The sequence below is a fragment of the Cladophialophora bantiana genome (genome assembly GCF_000835475.1).
Source record: "Cladophialophora bantiana CBS 173.52 unplaced genomic scaffold supercont1.14, whole genome shotgun sequence".
NCBI classification, from domain to species: Eukaryota; Fungi; Ascomycota; class Eurotiomycetes; order Chaetothyriales; family Herpotrichiellaceae; genus Cladophialophora; species Cladophialophora bantiana.
This window is the reverse complement of record NW_015971588.1, coordinates 485371-512163: the sequence shown is the minus strand read 5'-3', so window position 1 is coordinate 512163 and position 26793 is coordinate 485371. Positions and strand designations below refer to the sequence as shown.

Genomic DNA, 26793 nt, shown 5'->3' with positions numbered 1-26793 from the left:
GAGAACACGAGATGGTGTACTATTTCAAATCATCCGCAGTCGACCCTCCTGCTTTCATTTACGTGGGGAAAGACAAGGTTGAAAGTGCGTTATGTGTTTTTGCCCCCAGTAGCCAGGAAGCTCAGATCTCTGACGGCGGACACAGATGAAGATCTCATCAAGTTCGGCTGGGATGAGGATGTTTGGTGAGGTGTCCCGCTTGAACGGCTGTGGTGGAAGATGACTTACTCTTGCAAGGGTACTACGGTCGGATCGGATCGAATCCAGACAAGGTTCGCTGATGTGCAATAGTTTCACGTCGACAACCTTTCGAGTGCCCACGTCTATCTGAGACTAAAGCCTGGTGAATCGTGGACATCGATTCCGCAAGCATTACTGGAAGACTGCGCGCAATTGACCAAAGCAAATTCGATTGAAGGTAGGTATCGCCGTCGACCGTGTATGGACGCCCGAGCGTTTGATTGACCAGCTACCAAAGGCAATAAGAAGGACAATATTACAGTCATCTACACACCTTGGTCGAATCTGCGAAAAGACGCCTCAATGGCTACAGGTCAAGTATCGTTTCACGACCCCAAGATGGTGAAGAAGATCCATGTGCCGGCAAGGCAAAATCCCATTGTCAATAGACTCAACAAGACTCGGGAAGAGCGATTTCCAGACCTGAGGGCTGAGAGGGAGGCAGACCAAAGAGACAAGCGCAAGGTCGAGAGGATGGCGCGGGAAGCGCAGAAGGCCAAGGATCGGGAGGAGAGACAACGACGGGAAGAGCTCCGATGGCAGAAGGACCATGCGTACGATGACATGATGAGGGAGGAGAACATGGTGAGCAATCAGGACCGAGACGCGGCCTTCTATGAGGACGACTTTATGTAGCGAAGGAATGGCGGCGAGGCGGATATCCCCAGTCTCGACTCTCGCCACGTGGGGAATGAGGCTGAGCATGAAACAACCAAACAAGTTGGAAGCGAGAAGCTTTTCGCAACCCCAGATCAGTTCATTTCCACCAAACCAAAGCACAATGTGGTAGCCGATCTCCTTTTCTTGTCCATTGTGTACTGGGTATTCCACTGCTACTCGCCTCGCGCCTGTCGCAACGCTCCTTATCGGTGTGCTCGGGTGCCTCTCTCTTTGTGCAACACCCCCTACTGGCAGACCGCGCCCACGTTGAGCCCTAGCTGCCTGACCTCATTCTCTCTCACCTCTACCAACCTCGCTCTCTGCGCACCCCAGACACTCTGCGTCCACCATCTAGCGACTGTGTTTCTGTTCTTGTCACGACACCAATACCGACACTGCCAGATTCTCTCTTCTATGGCTTCTACTGAGGCGCCTCCCAGGCCTCACGGTAAGCACCGGCCCACTGCTTCGTCCCACCATTCTAACTTGACCCGACCAGACCGACATGGCCGCCGACGACCCTTCACTACCTGGATGCGCCGACTCGCGAACCTCAAGTCTCTCCATACTGACTCGAATACCGAGACTGGCGCAAGCTCACGCCGCTACGCAACCCTACCTATGACCATCAAGTCCAAGAAGGGCAATATCGCGAAGAACAATCCCTACCCTCTGTCCTCGCGCATCACCGAGCCTCACAATCACAGTAGCACGACCAATGGCCATCTCTCATTCTCCACGCACATGGCATCGTCCCAGCGATCTAGACACAGTTCCCTGTCACAGTCCCAAAGCAAACACTCGATTTCCATCTCCCACGACAGCCAGACCGGCGGCAACAAGTCAAGAGCTCCCACCCTGGCCACGCAAGCAGAGACTGCTCTCTCAGACGCAGCCCCTTCAGGAGCAGGTACAAGTGCCACGGTTGCTACAAAGACCGATGGCGGCAGGGACAGCACATTTTCCTCCCCCGCTCCATCTATCCGGTCTATGGCAACGACCCTGACCACAGTCCAGTCCATTGCCGCACCGTCACATAACAACAACAACAACTACAACCACCCCGGCGGGACACCAGTGCTTACGCATACTTCGACTGCCGCAAGCAACCCCGTTTATTATGGCGGACAGCCCGCAACCGCGGTTCCAGCGCATCTTGCTCCTCACTCGCATCCGACAACCTACCACTCGGCAATAGCCAACAATGTACTCACAGACGACGCCTCAATCCTCACGCTAGCATCATCATCCAAGCGCCGAAGGAGAAATTCGGTCGATACCAATGCGTCTATAAAAGCACTTGCCCCGGCGTCCATGTTTGGCGGGAGTCGCGAGTCCCTCCCATTATCAGTGCTGTCTGGCACGGTCATTCATCCTAGTGCAACGGCAGATACAGCGTCTCTTCGCGGGGACGTGGCGCACAACACACGCTCGAACCTGAATGCCGAACGTGCCAGCCTGATCTCAGCAAGCGGAGTGACTGCCCCCGCCCTGGCGAGCGAGAGAAACAGTTACATCGGGAGCAAGTACGGAGGCGGCGATAGTGCAAGTGTGAGAAGCAATCTTTTGGGCGCCAGTGGTGGTCATGGGCGGAATGACAGCCTCAGTGGTAGCATAGGCGGCTACAGGGAGAAGGAGCGAGAAAAGGAAAGGGAAAAAGAGAGGGATCGAGGCATGGAAAAGGTTGGGGAGTCAGAGAACGAAAACAGCAACATCCCCGGGGTGGTCACGGCACCGACGAGTCCACTGGTCGATGGGCAGCGCGACGGCGCGGCTGAGACGGCGTATACAAGTACCTCGGCGGTGGGGGAAGGAGGCGAAGCGCCGGACCAGGGGAAGGACAAGACTTCGTCGGACGAGAGGTGAGATGGTTAGAACGAGGTAATAGTGCGACGATCCCTCCTGGTTTGGGGATGAAACAGTTCAAATGACGGATGGATGCTTTCACGGGTTGATATCGATATTGATATCGATACTCACGGGTATATGATAATGCGCGGAGTCTGGGCTGGGCTGGGCTGGGCTGTGGTCTGTGGTCTGTGATGTGTGTGATGCCGAACAGATAGAATATGATACCCCGTCCGCGCCTGTTGAGACAAATTTGCATGCATGAGAACCAAGTCAAGTCCATTGGGCAAACATACCTGGCGAGCTAGGTACATCCTCGTCCTCCTCGTCCTCCTCCTCGTCGAACCAACCCTTCCTGGACGGCGTGACATTCATATCAATGTCATACCGGCTGGCCTTTAATATTGCGTGGCGTGACGTGTGAGATGCCCGCGCAGTGCTCGGTAGATTCAAAGTCTGCATACTACAAATATTGCGTTTCGTGTCTCTTATGTACCACGTATCTATGTGTATATGGAAATGAGGGGTTCAATCAACTCCTATTGAAGGAGGGACCTTCGGAAGGGCTCGTTGGTATCCGGGAATGCATTGCTTTCGTTCGTTCTATACACGGGGCCTATTTAAACTAAGGTATACACCAGAAGCTGGCGGTGGACGAAGATTAGAACCGTGCCTGGACTTTGCTCTGCACGTCCTGGATGGCCCAATCGGAAAACTGCTTCTGGCTGACCGTCCTCCGGACCTGCTCGGTCGTGAAGCCTTTGGCCTCGGTGGCGGGGTTGTAGCCCAGGCCGTTGATCCTGCCGACTTCCGCGTCCGAGACAGGCGTCGCGACCTTGCCGTCGGCGCGTTTGTACACTGTCACCACGACGGCACCGCCTAGGCCGAGGTTGTGTTGCAGGCAGTACCTTGTGTCTTTGACCGTGCGGTTGTTGGCCCAGCCGCGGAGGTGCCATGTGAGCTCGGCGCATTGGGCGAGACCGGTAGCTCCTGTCCAACTTGTCAGCATTTGGGCGGACGGCGTGGGGGGTGGGAAAGCGAGGTGTAAGCTGGCATACCTAGAGGGTGGCCCTTCGAAATGAGACCTCCCGAAGGGTTGATGACATATTTCCCGCCATATGTGATATCACCTTTCCTCACAAGCTCATGGGCTTTACCCTTGGGACACAGTCCCAAAGCATCGATCACGCACATCTCGTTGGCGCTAAAGCAGTCATGGACCTCGACGACTTGGACATCGTTGGGAGTAATACCCGCCTCAGCCAGTGCGCGTTTACCGGCGAAAACGGACATATCATACCCAACGAGATCTATGGCAGAGCGATTGAAGAGCTCTGGCGAGTCCGTGGCGAGCGATTGGCCGGCGATCAAGACGGCTTGGGACTTGAGGTGAGGTCGCTTGTCGAGGAATTCTTGAGAGACGACAACAACAGCGGCGCCGCCGTCCGAGGTCGGGCAACATTGCAGTTTTGTGAGGGGAGGGTGGATCATGGGAGATTTCATGATCTGTTCTAGGGTGTATTCGTCTTTGAACTGGGAGTATGGGTTCCTCTTGCTGTGCTCGTGGTTGACACGGGCAATCTCGGCAAAGTCTTCTGGCTTTGCGCCGTATTTCTCCATATACTCGCGACCGGCGTTACCAAAGAGCTGAGCGGCGCCCGGAGCATTTGTAACTCCTCGGGTGGCTTTCATCATGGCGTTGGTGGTGGAGGTAGGATTCTCGCGGTCGTTGAAGTATGCTTGTAAGCTGCCGGGGGACATTTTCTCGAAACCGATGACCAGGACGCAGTCGGCCGCACCGTAGGCGATGGCTTGTCTGGCCATATTCAGACCCGTCGAGCCGGTCGAGCAGTTGTTATTGACATTGTATATGGGGATCTGGGTCATGCCGAACTGATAGAAGACGCGCTGGCCGCAAGTGGAATCGCCGTAGCAGTAGCATGCGACGCCCTGGTCGACATCGTCGTAATTGATCTGGGCGTCCAGCATGGCCTTGATGCCCGCCTCGAACCCAAGCTCATGGTAATCCACCTTACCGCGAGGCTTGATGAATTTGGTCATGCCGACGCCTAGCACGTAGGCGGGAGCTGGTTTGCGAGGCATTGTGATGGAGGGAACGTAGAGGAGGAGATGGAGTTGGGTGATCTCAATTAGATGGGTCTGGGGAACAGCTGAGTGATAGATGGACGGGTTGAGACTTGACCGCCCGGTGGCACAGAAGAGAGAGAAAGAGGATGAGGACGAGGACTCAATGGGGAGCAGATATAGATACAAATGTTTTGGGATCAAAAATAATACTCGAGGTGAGATTCCACGGACTTGTTATAGCCTCGTTTCGTCTTCGGCATTATTTGCTACGAGGACCTCGCAGGACCTCGGCAGTGATGCCGTGGACCGACTGGGCCATGGGCTGCGGGGTTCAGTTGGGTGCCCAGCACTGCCTACAAGTACTCTCCGTCCTCCGCTACCTAGGCAATGATCGGATTAATGTAGCTCCATGCTCCGGAAAGAGGCCGCAGTCTGAGGCACTCCCTGGCACTTCTACCGCTGGCATACCTACCCGAGCTGCCTACCCAGTACTGGGTACAGGATGTGCATCATCTTTTGTGGGTTCTTGGCTCACCCTGTCACAGTCCCTGACTTCCAGCGTCCCCTGCTACAACCCCTCTACTTCTTCCTCTCTTGCTTGAACAATCCACGCTACTGTCTTCGCTCCCACCGCCCGACACCAGCAAAGCCTTTCCTTTGGCTTGACACACAGTAATGGATGGCGATTGGAAACGGTCAATCGACATGCGAATCACAGCCGCCCGAATGATGAACTAAGCATCAGTCCAAGGGCCGAACGAGGCCCAGAAGGGCTCAGCAAGGCCCCAGCGACGCCCCCAGGGATGCCTAACGGGACCAATTAGGCGACACCTCCACTGCGCTCGACGTCACGGGCTGGTGTCTGGAGGCAGCAGATTGGTGCAGGCCAACATGGAGACACCCTTAGACACCCCCACCCCATGCATTCATGCATTCATTCCTTACCAAATGCCACCAACCCACACTGCAAGCACCAAGACTGCCATTCACTGCCATCGCTGCCAGTCCACACCGTGCAAACCGTGGTGCGGCCAGGCTCGTTGCACATGTATTCTCATTCTTGCTCTTGCTCGGCCCTGGATGCTCTGGAATTGCTTTGTTCTCCTCTTTCTTGTCTCTCGTGCTCACGTCCTTCCCTGTCGACACAAGTTCTTGACACCGACAACGCCCTTCCATTTCAACTGAACCACTAGCCAATTCGATTCCTGGGCTGTGAGGTCAACACTTTGGTCTGCCCCTCAAAGATCACCGTCTGTCACATCGTCAGCTTCCCACCGCCGTCCTCTTACCTCACCAAAGCCAATCTCCGATCTGCGTGCTCAATTGATCAAGGAGCTACCTCCAGTCGACTGTCACAGCACCGCCATTTCCCTCCTGAACGCTTCGGTGCCGTTTCCAGGAAGTGGCCTTGTGCTCTGGCCGAAATTGTCCCCCGTCGGTGTGCTTGCGAGGGAGAAAGAGTTCGAACAAGCCCGGGCCTGTGATGGAGTGTGGAACGCAGAGGGATCTTCTCAGTCACACCGATTGAGAGATCTATCTTGCGTTCCATCGGGTTCCGCAGCCCATTGTGCGCATGAGCGAGCAAGAGTCGGACACTGGTGGAAATAATATTGTGCTCGCCGGCGCCCCGCGACGGGAAAAGGGAGAAATTCACACGCACGTCGATTTTTCTGCCTATCCTGTGGTCAATAAACGACCACCATCAAGGGGGCGATGAATCATGCCAGTAAAACCGCCGACGATTCTTCACCTCTTGATTATGATCCAACTTCGAAACTTCCCTCCAAATCATCACAACCCCCTATAGCTATGACTGCCCAATCCAAGTTGGACACCGGCTGGAACTCCACCGACACTCGAATCTACTACGCCAAAAAGTACAGACAGGTTCTCTCTTCGGCTCCCGCATGCGCCTTTGCCGTGATCGCAGGGGTGAGTGGCATGAAAACGACCTTGTGGGACACACCATTTGACAATTCTCCAGGCTCCTCTTGAGAATGTCAAGGTCCGAATGCAATCGTAAGCGTGCACCTCAAATTCGGGACGGTGGCGATGCTGATGATGATCAGGCGTCATTTCGCACATGCCTTGGAAGCTACCAAGTACACTTACCGCACCGAAGGCCTCCGTGGTTTCTGGGCTGGTAAGACCAAGAACTACGGAACAGCAGACAGGAACTAATCACTCCAGGCACGTTCAATCCGTTAGTTTCGATCACCACCTCGCGGGCCCTTGGTTTCTCCATCTATCGGAAAGCAAAGTACACGTTTGACGGCTGGATCGAAGCGGCCACTGGCCGATCTCCTCTTCAGCATGTCAACAAACCCGGCACTTACCCTGACATCTACACCATGACTTGCTTTACTGGAGCAGGGATGGTCTCGGGTGCCGTTACCGCCGTGGCTTTGAGTATGCTTTCCCTGCGGATTCCCTTAACAATAGCCATAACTCTAATACTTTACAGCTCCTGTTGAACTCATCAAGAATGCAACACAAACCTCCGTCCTCATGGCCTCTCAAGTTGACCATACCTCGGCGGCACCAACGCCCGTCGGTCCCAAGAACGTCGGCCGTGTCAGTTCCTGGATGTCCATGAAGCGCATCATCGCCCGACAGGGTCCCCTGGGCCTCTGGACTGGGTTCCGACTGCATTTAATCCGGGATGTCATTGGCAGCGGCATCTATTTCGGAGTCTATGAGACCACCAAGCAATCACTGAACTCGTACTATGGTGCTGAGAAGGCTAATTCTGCGGGGGCGATTGCGATGGCGGGAGCAATTTGCGGCGTTGGCGCCTGGGTTGTGGTACGTTCTTCGTGCACTTCCTTCTCCCTTGTTCTTCCTACTTGGATTCTGACACCTTACTTAACAGACCTACCCACTCGACACGATGAAAACCCGCGCACAGAATAACCTGGTGGGCTCTTCTCTTCCCTCCTCCACTCCTAACCAGACTCTTGGCGCGGCGATCGAATCATCCGCCAAAGCCGCCATGCACCGTGTGCCTAGCAAGTGGAAGGGCGTAGAGATGATCATTTTGCGTTCGTCGCTTCAGAACATGATCCAGATGTCGTTCTTCGAGCAGGCGAAGGTGTGGATTGACCAGCTAGAGTTCTCTGATGGCAGCAGAACGCTGCCAGAGGTGGAGAGACATTTTGGGCGAGACAGCAAGATTGTTCCCAAGAATGACAAGTTGTGATGGGCGGACGCTTGGACAGCAAAACAACAGGATAGGAACCTTTCTGCAGCCTGTTTTGGGGGGGTAGAACACGAAAGAAACTATATCCGATGAAGGTGTCCGTGCCCTGTTTCAAACTGCCCGTACCACGATCTGCACGCTCTGCCCTTCGTGCCCATATTCCCATTGTTTGGATTCGATATCAAAGCTCCAAGGACGCAACCACTATAAACCCTCCATTGATCCCAAAGGCATTGACAGTGCGAACACAGTCGTTATGCTTGGGCATGAGACCCGGCTGGTTTCCTTGAGTGCAAAGCGGCCCTGGACACTAATATCTCACGGCCCGGCTGATTAGAGGAGGTCTTGCTTTGCAGATTGTTGGAGGCAGCAGGCGAGGAGGGTACCGCATTGTGATCTCGGTGATGGTGATCGTGTACAGGCACGGGAATCAAGGGAGCAGATTAGTGGGAGGGACTGTGACAATAGCTCCTTCTCCCTCCCCGGCTTCTGGAATGCAGGGAACGGAATGGATGCATTCAGCGAGCACCATCAGTCCAAACAAGACGATACTCAATCGAGGGCCGAGGAGGTCAGATCCCCGGCGTGGATGTGAATTGCTTGGTGAATTGAGATAGCTCTGTTTTGGGGGGGTAGTGATTTCATCCCATCGTCGTGGGTTCGAATCCGGAAGAGTCCTTTTCTACCAGATTGTCAACGATGAATGCACTCTTTCACCATCTAGAAGCACCACGCTCGTCGAGAAGGATCTTGAAAAACTAACCTCAAAGGGTTTTTAAGGCTAGTTAAAGAGTCAAGACGGCTAATATACACCAAATACACACGATTTATATCCTCAATACTCCCGTTGACTCTCCCTCTCTCGGTTTTCTACGCCCACGCCAACCTGAGCTCATCTGCTACGGCGACGTCCTCTGCCAGACGGCTCCGAGCGGTCGTCCTCAGCCACCTGGTTCCGCCGGCAGATCACGCCCGTCCCGGGAGACAGATCAATCGTGCTGTGGATATCTATCTACAGTACTTGGGTCCTCTCCTCTTTCCTGTTCCCAATGTGGAGGAATCCAATAGCAAAGCCGGCAACCCGATTCCTTGCCGTGCCCGCAACGTAGTTCCATTCCTTTCTTTCCTTCGATTGGCTCCGAGTCTGCGACGCATATCCCCCCAAAACCAGAAGAAAGAAAAGAAAAAGGGGAAAAAAAGGGGAAAGATGAAAAGGTAAAAAGGGGCGACAGGGATGGAGGGATGGATGTGATTCCAAACCGGCGACGAGCGGCATCTTGCATCTCACCAATGTCCTGGCCAGGCTCGCCAGCTGCAAACCAAGCACATACACAGCTGACAGAAGTGCATCGTGTATAGTTCCTAGGTATCTAGGTTACTAGGTATCATTCACATCTCCAATGGATTGTGGCCATTGCTGCTGCTGCTGCTGCTGCTGCTGCTGATTAATTAAACTGACAGCTGTCTCGCCCGTACCGGCATTGTATTTCCGGTCTGTTCCTCCTCTCTTTCATACTCGGCACGTCCAGAACTACCTCGCACTAGGTAATGATGTACTGCTACGACCACCCCCTGGGCAGGCAAGCCCATGGCGGGACGGCTCGACCGTCTGGCCATTCTGGCGTCTGCCGTTCGTCTGCACCTATTCGGGCATTGATGCCGGTGTCCTTCTGATGCCGGAGGGAAAAAGAGGGTCGAAGGGATTCGTTGATTCGGCCGCCATGTGCATATATGCAGGTTCCCTCGGTGGACTCTGCAAGTGGAGTCTGATTCATGACGTGACAGACCATTGGCAAGTTACACATAAACTACAAAACATGGAACAATATGTCATGGAGGCTTCTCGAAGGGAACCCGGCCGGCGGGCTTCGGTCGGAAATATGTACTTGTTAAAGTACAACAAGTACGTATCTGGGTATTTGTACGTCCCATCTAGGCTATGGAGGTCGATTTGCCCTTCCCAGCGATACAGACAATCTTAGTCCTAGACATAGATACAACAGCGAGGAAAACAAAACACCCGTCACCTAAATCGACCTGAGCAAAGGCATTGCTTCTCGTCCCTCGGGCCTTTTCACAATGAGTGTCAGAATGCCTTCCCGGATCAAAGACGCGTCCCCGCTGGGACAGCCCTTGAAGTTCGAGTTCAGCGGAAAGACGGTCCCGAACAGATTCCTCAAGGCCGCCATGACCGAGCGCCTCTCGTCATGGGACCCGGTCCACAAGGAGAAACGGGGTGTTCCCTCCAAACAACTCATTCGCGTCTATCAACGATGGGGGGAGGGCGGTCTTGGGCTGATTTTGACTGGCAACATCATGATCGACTATCAGAGTTTAGAAGCCCGTACGTCTCCTTCGCCAGTGGCTTGCATCCAATAAAGCCCATGAGACTGACAGCATCTTCAGCCGGTAACCCGATCATCCCGCCTGCAGCTCCGTTTGAGGGAAGCCGCTTCGAAGCTTTCAAGGAGCTCGCAGGTCAAGCCAAAGTACACGGAAGCTTGGTCGTTGGCCAGGTCAGCCATCCAGGCCGCCAAGTCGACCAGAGGCTCGAGTCTGATCCAATCTCTGCGAGTGACGTCCAGTTGGAGGGGGAGTTGATGGGCATGAAATTTGCGAAACCTCATGCGGCCTCTCTTGAAGAAATCCAGGACATCATCAACCGTTTCACCCATGCTGCCGAGTATCTGGCCAAGGCTGGCTATGACGGTATCGAGCTTCGTAAGTCCCCGAAGGGTGCACGTACCTCGCCCGCAGCGCCTCAGCCTCCCCGAGAAACTTTGGGTGCTAACGATACGTCCAGATGGCGCTCATGGCTACCTCTTGGCACAATTTCTCAGTCAGACAACCAACAAGAGGACTGACCAATACGGTGGCTCTCTGCAAAATCGTGCTCGGCTCATCCTCGAGGTCGCTCAGTCCATTCGTCGCAAACTGCCCGCATCATCGGGTTTCGTCCTTGGGATTAAAATCAACTCGGTCGAATTCCAGGAGGGCGGATTCACCGCCGATGAAGCTAAAGACCTGTGCGTCCTGCTGGAGCAGAACGAGTTCGACTTTGTTGAGCTCTCGGGTGGTACGTACCAGTCCCTGGCTTTTACACATAAGAGAGAATCGACCAAGAAGCGGGAGGCCTTTTTCCTTGAATTTGCGGACAAGATCACTCCAGGCTTGAAGAAAACAAAGACGTATGTCACCGGCGGCTTCAAGACCTTGGATGGTATGGTGAACGCTCTGAAGACTGTGGATGGTGTCGGCCTTGGTCGACCGGTTTGCCAGGAGTTCCGGATCGCCAAGGACATGTTGGAAGGCAAGATATCGGGCGCCATCAAACAGAAGGTCGACCAAGATGACTTCGGTCTCACCAACGTCATTGCTGGGTCGCAGATAAGGCAGGTCGGTAAAGACCAACAGCCGATCGATATGTCGGTCCAGGAGAACGTTGATGCCTTCCTGAACGACATGGGCGCCTGGGCCCAAAAGATGAGTTCGGGTGACGCCAGCAACTATGGATACGTTGACATCGAGGCTGCCCAGGCAAGGCCGTATGGTACTTCTGCGGCATAATCGGCTGGCGGGTGTTGGGGGATGGGATCCATAGCCCGGATCAGCTGAATTATGTCGACAAACGGCTAGACTGATAGACTCGGGCGCACTGAATGTTAGACACATGGAAGACTGCGTTGGATCATATCTTTGGCTTCTCTTTCTCCCGTGCTCTTTCCTGCTCTTCTTCGTTCTCTATAACCAGAATACTTCCAGCCACCGCGATCCCAATGCAAGTCACCGCCATGAGACTTATCCCGCCAGTGTTGGGTCTGAACTTCCCTTCCTGTATCAGACGCAAAGTCGAGAAGTAGCGCAGCGTTCCGTGGCCGACGCACAAGCTCCCGCTCCCGACCAGGACGCCGGCCGCAAGTTTGGTCCTCGAGTCTTTTAGGTGAAACAATGTGGGCGACAGAGCCGCAAAGGCTTCCACCTTTTCCAGCGCGACACCCAGGGCAATAAATCCGAGGCCGGTTCGAGCCCAGGCGAGGAAGGTTCTCTCCGAGGCAAGGAGATCGCGAGCCACAGAGCCGGTGTTGGGGATGGGGTCTACCCTGATGAAACGCCTGAGTCGAGACAGCATCTGTGGCGGAGAGTATGAGACTCCTGGAATCTGTGTAGTATTGATTTCCTGAGGCCGGTCTTGCCTTGCTGGTACGAAAGCAAGGTCTGGAGCCCATTGAGTCGGAGAAAAGGTTGCGGAGTTTCTGGGAGGAAAGTGCGCCGAATGTGGGAGCAAATGTTCCCTGCCCACCACTACGTACCCAGATATCTATTGCCATTCTCCAAGGTAAGTAGGGTGTCCGACGATGCAAAACACAGTATTTCCTGCTAAGATCCAATGCAGGTCTTACACTGAATCATGGCGCTTTCGGGAGATCTTGTGGGTGATGACGACTACGTCACGAAGCTCCTCGTCGAGGATGCCAGGAGGAGTTCGATGCGGTATGCGTCGCAGGGCCTGTCTGCCCTGCTGCCCAAAAGACCTCCTGGTTCGGCCCCGAAGCCGAATACCCGCTTTCTGAAGACCCTCGTTCGCGAAGCCGATAGCCACAATGCTAAATTGAAAGAGAAGGAAGAATATGAGGCAAGGATCCGTCTGAAAAGGATCAGAGACGCTGAGCAAGGCTCCAAGAAAGTTGGGTGTGAGCGAGAAACCGAAGGACGTCATGACCAGGAGCGGAAGCGAAGGCGATTATGCGACGACAAGGGATCCCGGACCGACGAACGCGAAAGAGCCCGAGACTTAAGACGGAGCAGGAGCCCTGAGCAGCGGAGGGAGAGACACGACGGCCACAAGCGGGGACGGCGACGGCGGCACGAGACTGACGAGCCTGACGAGGATTCGAACCACAGAAGAACCCGACACCGCAACTCATCGCACCGGGCTAGATCTCGTTCACGGTCTAAGTCTAGAAGTCGGGAAAGGAAGGAGGAAGAGAGACATAAAAAGGACAGGCAACGGCATAGGCATGAGCGAAAGTCTCGCCGACATTCTCCACCCACTGATCCAGATCCTGAAGGACAAAAGGACGTGAAACATGGCACTCGCACGCCTTCGATATCCTCCACTTCGACCTCCTCTGACGATCCTCTCTCATACCTCATCGGCCCACGCCCAACACCGCCCGACAATCAATGTCCGCAGCGCCGTGGCCGTGGCTTCCGTCATGGGTCGTCGCACCAGTCCCGCTCGAACATCGACGCCCACTTCTCCCCGACATACGACCCCTCCACGCACGACGCAGGTGTCCTCGACTCCGATGACCTCAACCCAGAAGACGAAGGAGGCGACCAGGACGAATGGACCGCCGCCCTCTCCGCGCTTCGAGATCGGAGAGCGTGGCGCGCAAAGCAGGCTGAGCGGATGAAAGACGCGGGCTTTAGCGAGGAGGAGATCAAGCGGTGGGAGAAATCTGCTTCTTCTCGGACCCTTCTAGCCGGCAACGGGGACGGGGGCGAAGAAGAAGGCAACATCCGCGATGTGAGATGGCGCAAGAAGGGCGAAGAGAGGGAATGGGACGTCGGCAAGGAGAGAAACACCAGCCCCAGCCCCAGCGACCATGGCGTTGTCGACAAGGCCCACGAGACCGCCAGGGAGGGCGGCGGCGGCGCGAAGAACGAAAAAAAGACAATAGCGAGAGGTGTTCGTGTTGGTGCTGATTCCGCATGGCGCCGACCCCAGAACGCCTTCCTCAAGCAGTTCAAGAGCGCCCTCCGATGACCCCCCCCCCGCGCAAGCTGGACGCCGTCTGAAAGATGATGAATAGGTAAGGTATACTACGCAATGCCGAGATACAATACCATACACACCGCGGAATTACGGTCTCCCGGTCTCACTGTGTGTTGGCTACCTTGACGGGGACAGGCGACAGGTTGTTCTGTACTTCGGTCAATCGTTCAACACGCTCACGCGAGAGAGAGCCTTTTCTATCTGTCAAGTTGTGATCCTGGAACCGGACAAACTCGATCTTAGTACACTAAATTTATACCTATGGCATAGTATGCTTCAAGTCGCCCGGTTGAATCAGTGAATCCCACCCTAGCCTTAGCGTCGCCTTTGGGCCCTCCTAGGACTTTTCATACCCCGTGTCTTCATGCCTGTCGACCCTTTGTGGTCCTCCCATGAGGTACATCATAAGAAGCGGCCATGCGCATTTCTCCTTCATGCTCTGAATCGTCCATCCCATCGTAAATCAGGTTCAAACCCCCTGGCAGCCGGAAGTCATCCAAGAATAAAGGGAGCGCGGAACTCCCAGAAACCCCCAAATCCCATAATCTTCACAAACCCGCGCGTTTTGATGAAACAGTGCCTCCCAAACAGCTCTCAAGATCCAGACAAATGCCACTCGCAACGCGGTAAATTAATCCTTTGATTCTCTTGAGGGCCCTCACCCTCTTCCTCCACTCCCCTGACTATCCGGCCTCAATACCTCACCCTCAATGCTCTTCTCACTCCGGTTTCTCTTCCAGAATGCGAGCCCGAGCTTTAGCCGGCTCCTTCTCCTGCCCATCGTCTTGGTGCTGGCTTTTCTGTCTTTCGTGCTGGCGTCCTCCACGTCCCCATTACTCAAGATCGTTGTATGAATGTCATATTTGCTGCTTTCTCGGCTAGTTGCGCTGTTACTCCCCATGCTAAAACTAGGTCTCAGTACCGGACTTCCCGAGTGCATCGGTGCACTTACTGCCCGGTTGCGTATGGCTTGAAGACTGTTTCGGAGCCTTATCAATTCTTCGCTCTTTTCGGAGGTGTAGCTTGTCGCTTCAGTGCTCCCGCTAGGAGTTAAAATATGTCCTTCACCACCGCCGCCTCTCACTATAGCGCTCGACGTGTTATCGCTCTGGGCCGATCTCGCTGGTGGTGACGTGTCAATCGCTTCAACTTTAGGCTTTTTCGACTCCACGTCGCTTGCTGGTGCGCTTGCGCGTAGACCAGGATGGGAAGGATTGTACTGTTGTTGGGGATCGTACGTCCGCACTGGCTCATTCTTCTTTGAAGTCGCAAAATTGAATTTTTGCATTGCCTCTGCATCTGATACGTTGCTCTGTTCGAGAGCCTCCTGTGGAATGGCCTCTGTCCCTGCACGCATTGATACCGCATGGTCTCTTCTTTTGTCATTGAGGGGTTGTAAAGACTCTGCGCCGACGTCGTTTGCTGGTGATGCTAGCCTCGGGGTGCCGCTGGAGTTGGTGTCATGATTTCTCTCACCACCGCGGGAGCCATCTAGCGTAAGTTCCATTGGAATGTGTTCGCCGTTGATGAGCGCCGACCCCGACCGCTCCCGATCTGACACCTTGAAATTCTGGTTGGGCTTCGAGGCTGATCCACGACGTTGGGTTCCCTCAGCACCCGAAACGGCTATGCCTGCCGCAGCCGCTAATGAGGACCGCCTAGAGCTGTTCTGCGGAGTAGTGTTACCACTCTTCCGGCCACGTCCTGATTCAGAGTGATGCTTTTCTGGTGACCCGTCTCGACCCCGAAGCGGTGAAGCTGGCAGGTGCTTCTCCTTCCCATGCTCCTGGGTTCGGCCGACGGGACTTTGAGTTCTGGGGCTTATTGAACCGCCATCACCAGGCCCTGTTCCTTTCTTGATGAGCTGCAGTTTCTTTTCGTGCTCGGCTCTTGTAAACCAAACGCCTTTGTTCGTGAGGATCTCGTCGGCAGCAAACTGCATGGCCGGAATTATGTCGGCAACATTCGCAAAAAGCGGATGTGCAAAGATGGTCATAAAGCCAATTTGGCCATTAGCCAGCTTCAGCATGTTACCCAGTTCGGGTGGACCGCCGAAGAGTGTCGTCTCCATTCCAACGGCTTGCTCCATCTCGCCTTGATGGGCAAACTCCTTCTGTAGTAAATGTGTCCATTTCTCTGCCACCAACCACGGTCGCGCCTGTTTGCCGTAAGTAGATGAACGGATTAGAAGCAGGGTGATGCGACATACCACGTTGCTGATGTCAGCGCATTTAATCAACAATCCACAAGTCAAGGTCCGCGCCCAATCAATGTCTTTTGGGGACCATCCATCGGTCACTCCGCTTTCGTGAATCTTCTCCTGTAAGTTGCCCAGTTGTTGCATGTAGTCGGAATGGATACCCATATCGGTTGCGAGGATGGTGCTGATCATCAATTTCCGAAGAGCCTTGTCCTGGAATGCAATATGCCAGTGGCGTCGGAGAATCTGAGAGTAAGCCGCGCAATGAAAGGCCTCCAGAACGGACTGGTCGTTGTACAGTTGTGCAAGAGGCGCGTTTAATTTGACCAGAAACATGTTGTTGACCCCAGGGTGACCGACATCGTGTCCAATGGCCGAGACCAAGAGGGTCAGCGCTTCAAAGGGTCCTAGTAAGCGGGCAATTGGTGATTTCTTATCTGCAAAACGAGATGGTTGGGCGCCAGCGGGATACGGTGGCAGGGTGCCTATTTGGAGGAGGAAGTAGAATACCGATTGCAAGACGTCGACAGCGTGCCTGAAGTTGTGATAGAGGACGAAAGAATTGTATGCTATGCGACAGCCTTGCATGAAGTGAAGGAGGTCGCCTGTATCATCTGTAAGCGGGCTGCAACGACACCAATTGAAAGGTGCGACTTACGTTGATTCATGCTCCATTGCTCACACTCTTCCATCTGAAGGCAATGGTTGAGCATAAAATAGCCAGCGTAGACGAGTTCATCCTCTGTAAATTCGTGACCAGAAAAGTCCCAGCGGCCAACAGCTTCTGCGACAGCCTCTTTTCGCGACTCTAGCACATACAGGTCACGATGCTGGTAGTCTTCGATGATATTTTGCGGCTCACAGATTCCCTTGAGCAGCTTCTTCACCATGGCTTCTCGAAGATAAGCATAGGGTTTCTCCTCTTCCATACCGACCCATGATTGCTTGCGATTCCTTCGAGCCATGGCCATGAAGCCAGCCTGTTCCTTTTTCGCATTTTTGTATATTCGGTAAGCATGGACTGTCAGACCCATGATCCCAGCCTTGTCCAATGGGCTTTTTACCACGTCCAGTGCGCCAGCATCCAGACACTGTAACATTAATTGAGCATCGATAATATCGGACTTGTCTTGGATTGCGACGGGCTTGGACTCTGGGCCAAATGGTGCGCGGGACACCTCGGGTTGGGGGTCCGTGTCCACAGCCTGGTCCTGAGAATCATTCCGTTTGGGTTGGACAATTGCCACCGGTATTATCAACTTGACACCTTCATCAACTTGTAGATCGGACGCTATTCGAGACAAAAGTTGAAGACCGTATGATTCGTCGGATTCGGAGGAGAAGGTAATCTCCTTCCTTAGCAAGCTTGGGGACGGTAATGGCGAGTCGGACGACGGAAAGAATCTGGGTTTGGCCTTTGTGTGCTCATGCTTGGACTCGGAGCCAACGTCGATACAAGCGAGAATCGGGGTACAATCGAGCTTGACCTGGTCGTGAAGTTCGGACAACTTTGTGGAAAACGCCCTTCCAGAACTACATACATACACTGAATGTCTCATTGTCAGCCGGAGTGGGACCTCTGAAGAAGCAGCCATGCTTACCCTGATTGAAGACGGTCAGAAAGGCATTGACGTTGGTCTGTAGGTCGAGGGGCAGGTCCGAGAATTCCACCTGCGAACCTGCTCTTGCGGGAGTGGTAGGAGACAGCCCCTCTCTAGAAATCCATCTTTCTGTGTTGAATCTTTCGTCAATGTATATCACTCGACAGGCGGAGGGGTCCATGGCGTCAGCGATGGCTCGTATGGAAAAGAGGAGAGACGGTCGCGTCGAGGGGCCTTACGGGCCCATAATGCGATCAAAGGGCCACCGGGACGATTTGTGAGACCTCGATTTTGCTGGTATGAGACTGGACAAATTTACAATTGATCTGACAGAGAAGTTGACGAACGAGATGCGTCTATTGCAGGCCCATTGCGCAAGAAGACGGCTGTCCTCGAACGAGCGGGCAACTGCTTGGCTCTTTCACTTTTGGTGTACGGAAAGACCTGGACGGGCTCTGGCTCGAGAGCTCGACGAGATCGCTTGGGCCAAAATGAGACGAGTTGAACACGCTCCGGTTGCGCCAGTTCGATACCGTCGAGACTCGGGGACTGTGGGTGGAGGATGGTGAGGCAAGGTGCGAGTGGGTGGCAGGTCGCAGCTGTCAAGTTTTTCGAGTCTTCGGGTGGTCGCAGACGCCGCCGGGGAAGGTGACTGAAGCTGCAGACAGGCGGAACACAGACAGCTCGCCGGAGAGACGATGGAAGTGACCTGGCAATGATCCGATCGCAGAATTCAACCAGGGACGAGCAAGAGTGATATTGAGCAGGCAGTAGGAGAGAAGATGGAGCTTGGTCGGCCGCAGGAGGTCAGGGTAAGTGGTAGTAGTGATAGTGGTAGTGGTAGTGGTAAGTAACTGCGAGTGGCCTCGCTGGGGGTGACAGAGGGTGAAATCGAAAGGCCGAGCCCTCAGAAGTTTAGTCGGTTTAGGGCGAACCCCCCAAAGGATTAGCTGGGCTAGTTGGGCCAGTGGCACTAGGCACAAAGCACAATTGGGTCTGGCAATGGGGGTGGATCTGGGATGGAAGGAAAAAGGAAGCGCAAGGGAAGCCGAAGAGAAGCGCGAGCGAAGGTGCAATCGAAGTGCGGAGCATGCCAATGCAGTGAAGGCAGGCCAATGACGGCCACTGAGGGCCGGTCAAGGGGGGGCTACCTAAGGGCTGGGAGGGGCTATCTAAGGGCCAATGGGCATGCGGGCGGCAGTCAAACGGCAAGCCCTTCTAACTCGAGTTAGGGGTCCCAAGGGTCCTCCATGCTCACATTATCCTCATGCCTCATGCTCACCATTTGCTCACCCGCCTCGCCGCTCACCAACCCTCCCTCGAAAGGGCCAAGGCCCACTGCCCGCCATTTCCCTTGGTCACCATCATCACTGCAGCTGGTGGCAGTACTCCATTCCCAGCAATCAGTACCACCTGCGGGCGCCCTGTGGATGCCCAGTGGATGCCCTACACAAGCACAATTACTCCTCCCATCACCACCATATGCTGCCTGCTATGTCAGCCTACGTGGTATGCGGTGTGAACAGGAAAGGCATCCTCTTTCTTCACGTCGCAGTCATCATCTATCTTCTTGAGCTTACCCTTCCCGAGCTGGACCAATCTCTGTTTTAGGACCGATGGACAACCCTTGCCCTTTCTTCATCCAGGCACACGGGAAGCTGTTTTGCCTCCTCCTCCTCCGCCCGCCACCTCGGCCTGCTCAGGCTTCTATCAGCCTTCTAGAAGCCGCCCATCATTTGTCGCACCACAATCATCATTCTCCAGGAAAGCAAAATGGCAGATGATCAATGTTTTACTTTCTTGGCCTCCATCACTGCGTCAGCCCTCCTCATCCATGTACACGTCACTGGGAGCAAAGAGGACGAAAGACGCATGGGTAGTGGATACTCATTCACATCCTCTCCTACGCCTTTCATGGCGCAGCTGACTATGAAATCAAGGGGAACAGTGCCTCCATACGAGGGCTGCTCCTGCTGGAGCCTGCTCCCGGACCTGTTTGTTTGGTCACTTCATCCGGACCTGGCCTCTGTCGATCATCCACTTGACGTTTGTTGATCACTGTAGCGGGGTCGGCCTCTCTGGCCCTTCGGGCCCTTTTACAATATGCTCTCGCTCTGTCTCAGGACTTCTGCATGTCGATCCAGCCCGGTTCACCTCCTCTGATGATGATTCCTTCCAGATTGACATATTTCTCCACATTTGGTGCCGTTGCTTAGACGCTTTTGTCATTCACTTCATCCACCAGTCCCAGCGTATTATCGTCATTGTTTTGTTGTACAACCCCAGCCCCATGTTATGCAACTCCAAATGTCAGTCCTTCACCGGTACCTGGGTAGCCTCCCCGGTCCGCTATCCAGGAAGACTGCGTGAATCGTGCACAATCGTGGCACAGTCGGCGACTGAAACCTCGTCGAGTTCGAGCTCTCACAAAGCTTTCCTCAGCGGTCGAGGCTAGCGGCCTGTTTGAATCGCTTAGCCAGATTTTCTGATGGGCTGCCAGGGTCGAAAGATTCATCCGCCTGCAAACGCCACGGACGCTTCAAGGGCCGCTCACCATATGTTTCGAGTATCGCCAACAGCGTCCCCCATCCTGGTGATTCGGTCAAATGGATTGCGTCCACCTGATCACGCGTGGTCGCCACCCGACATAAAATCTGTTCTTCGTCCTGCAATCATGGTCAATGGAATGCCGCGGCCCGCAGAGGGTACCAACTTACCTTGCTGAAAACGCCCATGCCGTGCAGAAAGCACAACAGATGGAAATCAGAAACTGCGTCTACTGACTGTGACGAGCGCAATTGCTTGGCCACATCCGAGGGATCCTGACCTTCTGCCACAGCTTCCCGATTGGCAACAGGGAACTTGCTATTCTTGAAGAGAGGGTTGGGTTTGATTGGCATTCCCGCCGTCAAAGATACCAGCAAATATTCCACAGGAAAGGCGGGCTTGGCGTTCTCTTGCACATTCGCACCGTATTCATTGATCCGACGGTAGAAGACTTCAGGTATATATCGGGTTCTGCTATTCGGCCCATGGTCATCTTCCGATTGCACCAACATCACCGAGGGATCTGCTGACGGCTCCACAATATCTGCACGGACCATCTCGACAGCAGCATTCGAAGCCTGGTAAGCTCGGATTGTGATGCTCTCGTCCTCATCACCAGTAACGACGCAGGTCACAAAATTTGAGCCGAATCGACCAGTCTCGCTCCACTTCGAAGGCTTCGGATATTGAGCTTGGAGCCGTGCAGCGAATGCGATCTCAAGAGATGAAAGGAAATACGAGTCGATGTGTCGCTTGCAAACTGCTTGGCCCTCTCCTTCCTCTGGGACCAGTAGGTCGGTGAAAATGACTCCTACCCGCTCAAGTCCGCAAAGACGGGCAACCTCGTCAACATCTTTTTCATTGGGCCATTCCAGTAGTGTGAGTCCATCGACTTCGCACATTTGCGGGGGCTCATATATGGCTTCAACCACAGCCTTCACACCCAGGGGTACTTCTGTGTACTCTTCGTATCGGCCATACAGAAATCCTAGCCGCTGACTGCCGGACTTTCTCCAGAAATCAATTAGCTTATCCACCATCTCTGCAGTGGCAAATTCAACGTGATCCACCATGCGGAATTCTTGCGGTTGTAATGTGATGGCGCTCGGTTGGCATTTCGTACAGATCCCTTCGGGCCACGGAGGATGACCGGAAGGGCAGTCCTTCTTGACTCGGTAGTAGGGTTCGCTAAGTGGTGGCATGTAAGAGCTCTTCAATTCAGGCTTGTTGGTAGCGGAATTGATTTTGCGCAGATAGCTGTGGAAGGACAGATGTTTTATTTTCTTCTCGTCAAGATATTTCTTGTCGTAGGGCTCGAGAGGTTGACAATAATCGCACATGCCTTTGGGCCCATGCCGACACATTTTGAGATCTCTCGGTCTTGAAATCTTGCCATCCAGCTTGTCTAACCTGTCGTCCAACGCGGATTGTTTTACGACTTCCCACGGATTTTTCACCAATGTTGGAGAGGTAACCGTCGGCGCAGTCACGGGAGCGGTAGCTTCTGGCAGGGCGACCGTGCCGTTCAACCGTCGAGGGGCGGAGGGGCCGTCGCCATTCGTGTGGCCGTTGGACATGGTCTCGAGTTGCGTGAATCCGATGTACAGTTTGTCTCCATGTTTAAGTCCAACCTGGCGCAGTTCCACGCCCGGCAGCTCGACGAGACGCCTCTCTCTGTCCGGGGCCGGTTTCGAGCTGACGGGTTTGTTGCTTAGTACTATCGACGAGGCATCGGTGTTTGGAGGTAGGTTGTCAAGGATCTGGACACATCGGTATCAGTTCAAACTCAGCTGTTCCCCTCCTATGCGGGGGACCGGATTGTACCTGGGAGGTTAGGGACGAGAACTGCTGGTCAGGCTCGACGTTCAGGCGAAACTGGCCCCATTTTGATTCAAATCGTAGTAACATGGTGAATGAAGCGGGGGAAGGAGGCACGGACGGGGAATGGGAAGAACGAGTGCGCACCCCCCAAAGCAGGTATAAAATTGAGGAGATGACCACGTCCTTGTTGAAGCTGGAGAGAAGGACAAAAGAGATTCGGGTGTCAGTGAGGGGGGGTTGGCGGCGGAGGTGAAGGAGAAGAACAGCCAAGAAAGCAAACGCAGCGGTTTGAAGTGACCTCGAGAGTTTCTGTACCTGATGGTAGCGAGGCTCTAGATGGCAAACGTGATGGTTGGTTCGGTCCTCATGCGAGGATGATCGCAGAACTTCTCCGAAAGCCCTTGCGGCTAGGCTCCAATTCTTACGTCATGCAGGGCAATGGCCGAGTGGCCCACTGCTTGTATTAGATCTCTGCTTTATGCTTGTCAAGCTTGCATCTACATGCTTGTTTACCCGATATATCCCTGCTTCAGAGGAGTTGGTACCGAGTAGGCTGTCCACGGGGAATGAATCCTACGGCCGTTCCACTCTCTTGCGCTTCGATTGTGTCAAGTGCATGAAGATCCATGTCCAAGAGAAACCGCTAGATGCTCCGAAATTGCTCAAGAATCAAAAACCCAAGCCCTGCTTGTTGCCTATCATGTGCTAGGAAGTCGAAACAATTTCATCTCATATGTGACCCCCAAGATCGCCCTCATCATTCCGCATATCAACCATCCTAACTCGTCGCTTCGTGCAAATATAAACAAAGGATACACAAACTCATCATGGACCCTTGTACAATTGCCCCAGTCGCTTTTCCAAAATCTTTCGTCCTTCAGCTGACCTCCAGACCTCCTCTGGCGGTGCTCCTTTCACGATATCCCAGGCGACCAACTTGTCTGTCACTTTTGTCAAATCTTGTTGCTTTCGTTCCCAGTCCTTGTCCTTTCTCAAATGGACGCCAGAAGTGATGACAACAAGAGGGACGCTAGGATCTTGAATATTGCGAGCGCTGACAACCTCGTTCTTGGTCAATGAGTCGGCAACCAGGTTTTCTTGCAGCTTGTTCTTGATGAACTTGCCACCCTGATAGGAAGATTTGCCGAACACTCGGTCTTCCTTGGTACGGCCCTTGAACAAAGCTCCAGCCAAGCGATCGAGACCGAGCGGAGAGATGATCCCACGACCCCACAAGATGAATCCACGACCAGGGGCGCCAACTTTGTAGAGCAGGTCTTCATGTAGACCATCGATAAACATCATGCCCCTGATATCACGAGGATGCCTAGCAGAAAAGACTCTGCTGTAGACGCTGCCAATGCCAGCAGACACCAGAATCCACGGGCCTTCCTCACCTGCAATTGCCAGGGCCTCAGAGATCGCATCCGCCGACATGCCAGCCGAGTGTGGAGACGGCGCATTGTCGGACCACGCGATCCCAGGTCGATCCCAGTAGCAGTATCGATCAATGGTGCCATTCATCCATGCATCGGAAACCCACCCTTCGAAGCTGTCTTCCACAGGCATATATCCTCCCTCAAGCAGGACTGTGGACTTTGGCTTGCCGTCTGCGTCCAAGGTTCGATTGCCGACGCATGCAAAGTGAACAGCGTATTTGTCCCCATCCACCAAGTATCGCTGGCCAGGAGCCGGGAGAGTAGCGTCCCTCGAGCGCAATACCAGGACAGCGGTAAGCAAGATGACAACGATCACGTAAATGACCATGAGGACGGTTGCGGTAAAGACAGCACACCATTCTCTGAGAGAGCGGCGCGTCTCTTGGCGGCCAGTAAGGCGTACTTCCTCTTCCGCTTTCCCCCACTGGACCGTTCTGTTCGTTATGACATTGTAGAGGCCGATCAAGGCGGCCCATATTACTGATGCAATCCCGATCCAGCCTTCTTCAAGTCTGATTCGCGACACCGCGAGGATAATGATCATGTCGATCAACAGGATGACGGATACTGCCATACTCAGAACGCTCATGGCCGTGGACGGAGTGGCAAAGAAGAGCAAGGCCGTCAGAATGTTGGCGATGGTGAGGGTGGTCCAGGCCACATCGAAGAAGCCTGAACCTCTCGAATTGAAATGTGGAGGACTGACGAAGATGGAGATGAACAGCAAGGTCCACCACAAGCAGGTAATCACGAGGAAGCAGACTTCGAGCCATCGCAAAGCTCTCACTGTGAGGAGATTGTAAGGCGACACCTAATGAGCAATTAGCTTGCTGGCGGATTGGCCTTGATCACGACCTACAGCAGGGTCATCGGGGCTGAGAAAGCTGACGCCTCGATCACGGCGAGGTAACAGCCGTGTTCGTTCATCGGCCTCTTCTGAAGGTCTGGTCGCTTGAGGATGGGACGCGGTGGCTGTGTCGCTGTCTTCATCCTCCTCCTGAGGGGCGTGACCGTTATCCTTCTTGTTGCTTCCCCAGAGAGAGACCATGGCGGCCAGTCAAGATCAATCTGAGCTACAGGGGGGGACTGGCAAGGCTCTAGGTTCCGATGACGAGGCGCGGGGATTGTGTGAGTGTCGTTAGCGATTCTTCCATCAGATCTCAGAGAAAATACGTATTTGGGCCGACGACGGGAAGAGAACAACAGCGGGAGAAAAGAAAAGGAAGAGCTGAGCTTGTAGTTTGAAAGAGCGTGTTGGTGGTGTCGCCTGCGAAGGGGAATCTCACGACGTCATGGAAACCTCCCAAAGCTCAACCACGGGATTCGCTTCCATGAGATCGTCAATGAATCATGGTCTTGGTCCCTCGGTTCACAGCCAATTGCGGCAAGCGATTCATCAAGTGGGAAAGTTAAGCCATGGATCTGGCCATGCGAAAGCCACGGCATTGGAGGAGGGACGCGGTTTGCAGGACTGAGCAGAGATGAAAGCAGCCAGAAGCAAGATGCCAGAAGCCAGAAGTGCATGTGTCAATGCTGCTTTGGAGAAAATCAAATCAAAAGACAAACATATCCCAACATGCCCCTGCCAGGCCCCAGCCCGGCCCCTGCATAAGGGCCACCATCTCCTCTGTCAGACTGCTCTACCAACATCTCCCCTCTCCCCTCCACGACTGCGCCGGTCCAACGGCTGTGGTTCCCTTGCCACGCCACCAGGCAAACCCATTACCACACGCACAATACCCCAGTACCCGGTACATCACAAGACACCGCCACACACCCACCCACAGCTGGCCCATGCTGCCCATGGCACCCGAGTACAGAACCACTCGCACCACCTGCATGAGCCACACCCCTCATTCGTCTCATCCATCATCCCTCGAGTCCTTGAATCGAATCGACAGCCTTGTTTCATCCCCGACTCTCGACATTCCCTGTGATGAGTGATCTTCAAAAGTCCTTTGCCCGAGCCCGTTTGTCGCATCTCCCTCCAGAGCCTCCCACTCTTGTAGACGGGCAAGATGAAGAAGGCGACGATTTGGCCGCTTTGAGATCGGGCTCTCCAACTGACTCTTCTTCCTCGGCCTCGTCAACTTCCTCGACCGGCACCATCGTCCCCTCGCCCAGTCGGAAGCTGTTTGAGAAACCTAGAAGGTAAAATGGAATTCTCGTTCCCTGCCCAGATCAAAATGGCCGCCTACTGACATGCCCAGTTCTGCTATCAAATCCCGGACGGCCCCCCTTCCGTGGGATGATTTCTTTGCCCAAGACCTCGCTTTCGACCAAACGACACCGTCAGAGACCATCCACCATCACGTCTATCTGACCCCTCCCTCCGCTTCTGGTCCGCTCGTCGTCACCCATCATGGAGCTGGATCATCAGGCTTGTCATTTGCTGCCTTCACGATGGAGTTGCTGAAACTCCTTCCAAACGCTGGTGTTCTCTCATTAGACGCGCGAGGCCATGGTTTGACGAGAACCACAACTTCGTCCGGTAGCTCCCCGCCTTCTCAAGACCTCAGCTTAACAACTCTAGCCGAGGATGTGGCCTTTGTCGTCAATGCTGTCAAAGCATACATGAAGTGGACAACCCTACCAGATATCGTTTTAATTGGACACAGTCTCGGAGGCGCCGTCGTGACCGAAGTGGCCCACGAGAAACTTCTCGGCAACGCCTTACTAGCATACGGCGTCCTCGACGTGGTTGAAGGCTCAGCTATGGACGCTCTAAAAAGCATGGACACCTATCTCTCCACAAGGCCTAAATCCTTCGCTTCACTTGCTTCGGGCATTGAGTGGCACACCAAATCTAGAACTATCCGGAACACTACCTCCGCTCGAGTTTCGGTACCCTCACTGCTTCAAGAATCTAAAACAACCAAAGACACATGGCTCTGGCGAACCGATTTAGCTGCCACCAAACCATTCTGGGAAGACTGGTTCGTTGGCTTGTCCAAGAAATTTCTTGAGTCCCGTGGAGGCAAATTACTCCTGCTGGCTGGGACAGACCGTCTTGACAAGGAACTCACCATTGGCCAGATGCAAGGTAGGCCAAGCTGGGAGTCATCTAACACTCTCTTCTTCTTCCTCATTGACGCCCCGGCTGACATAGTACATAGGAAAATACCAACTGCAAGTGTTTCCCGAGGCCGGTCATTTTATTCAAGAAGATCAGCCTGCCAAAACCGCGCAGATTGTGGCCGACTTTTACAAAAGGAATGATCGTACCGGACTGGTCCTGCCTCCCAAGGTAGATGACCTGATCAAGCAAGGAAAATTGAAACCTGCTGGCTCGAAATGAGTATGCTGCTGCCGATCACAGGGGAATCGAGACCAAGTCCGATAGCATACTATACCACCTCGATATAGACTCG

At 54.0% G+C, this 26793-nt stretch overlaps 11 protein-coding genes across 11 annotated transcripts; 6 read left to right on the top strand and 5 right to left on the bottom strand.

The window, feature by feature from the left end:
• Positions 1 to 11: 11 nt before the first annotated feature.
• On the top strand, positions 12 to 876 carry Z519_08981 (uncharacterized protein; the record flags this gene model as incomplete). Its single annotated transcript, XM_016766708.1, has 4 exons — positions 12 to 84; positions 146 to 180; positions 292 to 418; positions 479 to 876. 4 exons carry the CDS (start codon positions 12 to 14, stop codon positions 874 to 876), a joined length of 633 nt encoding a protein of 210 aa, XP_016617006.1.
• A 438-nt stretch (positions 877 to 1314) lies between these two features.
• Z519_08980 (uncharacterized protein) lies at positions 1315 to 2766 on the top strand (the record flags this gene model as incomplete). Its single annotated transcript, XM_016766707.1, has 2 exons — positions 1315 to 1348; positions 1400 to 2766. 2 exons carry the CDS (start codon positions 1315 to 1317, stop codon positions 2764 to 2766), a joined length of 1401 nt encoding a protein of 466 aa, XP_016617005.1.
• Positions 2767 to 3409: 643 nt separating this feature from the next.
• On the bottom strand, positions 3410 to 4851 carry Z519_08979 (uncharacterized protein; the record flags this gene model as incomplete). The annotated part of the gene is made up of 2 exons (XM_016766706.1): positions 3410 to 3738; positions 3807 to 4851. The coding sequence occupies 2 exons, from the start codon at positions 4849 to 4851 to the stop codon at positions 3410 to 3412; spliced, it is 1374 nt and encodes a 457-aa protein (XP_016617004.1).
• A 1794-nt stretch (positions 4852 to 6645) lies between these two features.
• Z519_08978 (uncharacterized protein) lies at positions 6646 to 8035 on the top strand (the record flags this gene model as incomplete). The annotated part of the gene is made up of 6 exons (XM_016766705.1): positions 6646 to 6768; positions 6821 to 6855; positions 6906 to 6979; positions 7027 to 7245; positions 7301 to 7641; positions 7709 to 8035. 6 exons carry the CDS (start codon positions 6646 to 6648, stop codon positions 8033 to 8035), a joined length of 1119 nt encoding a protein of 372 aa, XP_016617003.1.
• Positions 8036 to 10114: 2079 nt separating this feature from the next.
• Positions 10115 to 11602, top strand: Z519_08977 (uncharacterized protein; the record flags this gene model as incomplete). Its single annotated transcript, XM_016766704.1, has 3 exons — positions 10115 to 10379; positions 10442 to 10756; positions 10839 to 11602. The coding sequence occupies 3 exons, from the start codon at positions 10115 to 10117 to the stop codon at positions 11600 to 11602; spliced, it is 1344 nt and encodes a 447-aa protein (XP_016617002.1).
• Positions 11603 to 11723: 121 nt separating this feature from the next.
• Z519_08976 (uncharacterized protein) lies at positions 11724 to 12164 on the bottom strand (the record flags this gene model as incomplete). The annotated part of the gene is made up of 1 exon (XM_016766703.1): positions 11724 to 12164. One exon carries the CDS (start codon positions 12162 to 12164, stop codon positions 11724 to 11726), a length of 441 nt encoding a protein of 146 aa, XP_016617001.1.
• Positions 12165 to 12443: 279 nt separating this feature from the next.
• Positions 12444 to 13805, top strand: Z519_08975 (uncharacterized protein; the record flags this gene model as incomplete). The annotated part of the gene is made up of 1 exon (XM_016766702.1): positions 12444 to 13805. One exon carries the CDS (start codon positions 12444 to 12446, stop codon positions 13803 to 13805), a length of 1362 nt encoding a protein of 453 aa, XP_016617000.1.
• A 667-nt stretch (positions 13806 to 14472) lies between these two features.
• Z519_08974 (uncharacterized protein) lies at positions 14473 to 17796 on the bottom strand (the record flags this gene model as incomplete). Its single annotated transcript, XM_016766701.1, has 4 exons — positions 14473 to 15972; positions 16024 to 16619; positions 16673 to 17560; positions 17616 to 17796. 4 exons carry the CDS (start codon positions 17794 to 17796, stop codon positions 14473 to 14475), a joined length of 3165 nt encoding a protein of 1054 aa, XP_016616999.1.
• Positions 17797 to 20053: 2257 nt separating this feature from the next.
• Z519_08973 (uncharacterized protein) lies at positions 20054 to 22070 on the bottom strand (the record flags this gene model as incomplete). The annotated part of the gene is made up of 3 exons (XM_016766700.1): positions 20054 to 20281; positions 20333 to 21922; positions 21987 to 22070. The coding sequence occupies 3 exons, from the start codon at positions 22068 to 22070 to the stop codon at positions 20054 to 20056; spliced, it is 1902 nt and encodes a 633-aa protein (XP_016616998.1).
• Positions 22071 to 22808: 738 nt separating this feature from the next.
• Positions 22809 to 24470, bottom strand: Z519_08972 (uncharacterized protein; the record flags this gene model as incomplete). The annotated part of the gene is made up of 2 exons (XM_016766699.1): positions 22809 to 24233; positions 24282 to 24470. The coding sequence occupies 2 exons, from the start codon at positions 24468 to 24470 to the stop codon at positions 22809 to 22811; spliced, it is 1614 nt and encodes a 537-aa protein (XP_016616997.1).
• An 888-nt stretch (positions 24471 to 25358) lies between these two features.
• On the top strand, positions 25359 to 26720 carry Z519_08971 (uncharacterized protein; the record flags this gene model as incomplete). The annotated part of the gene is made up of 3 exons (XM_016766698.1): positions 25359 to 25573; positions 25633 to 26465; positions 26539 to 26720. 3 exons carry the CDS (start codon positions 25359 to 25361, stop codon positions 26718 to 26720), a joined length of 1230 nt encoding a protein of 409 aa, XP_016616996.1.
• Between the last annotated feature and the right edge of the window lie 73 nt (positions 26721 to 26793).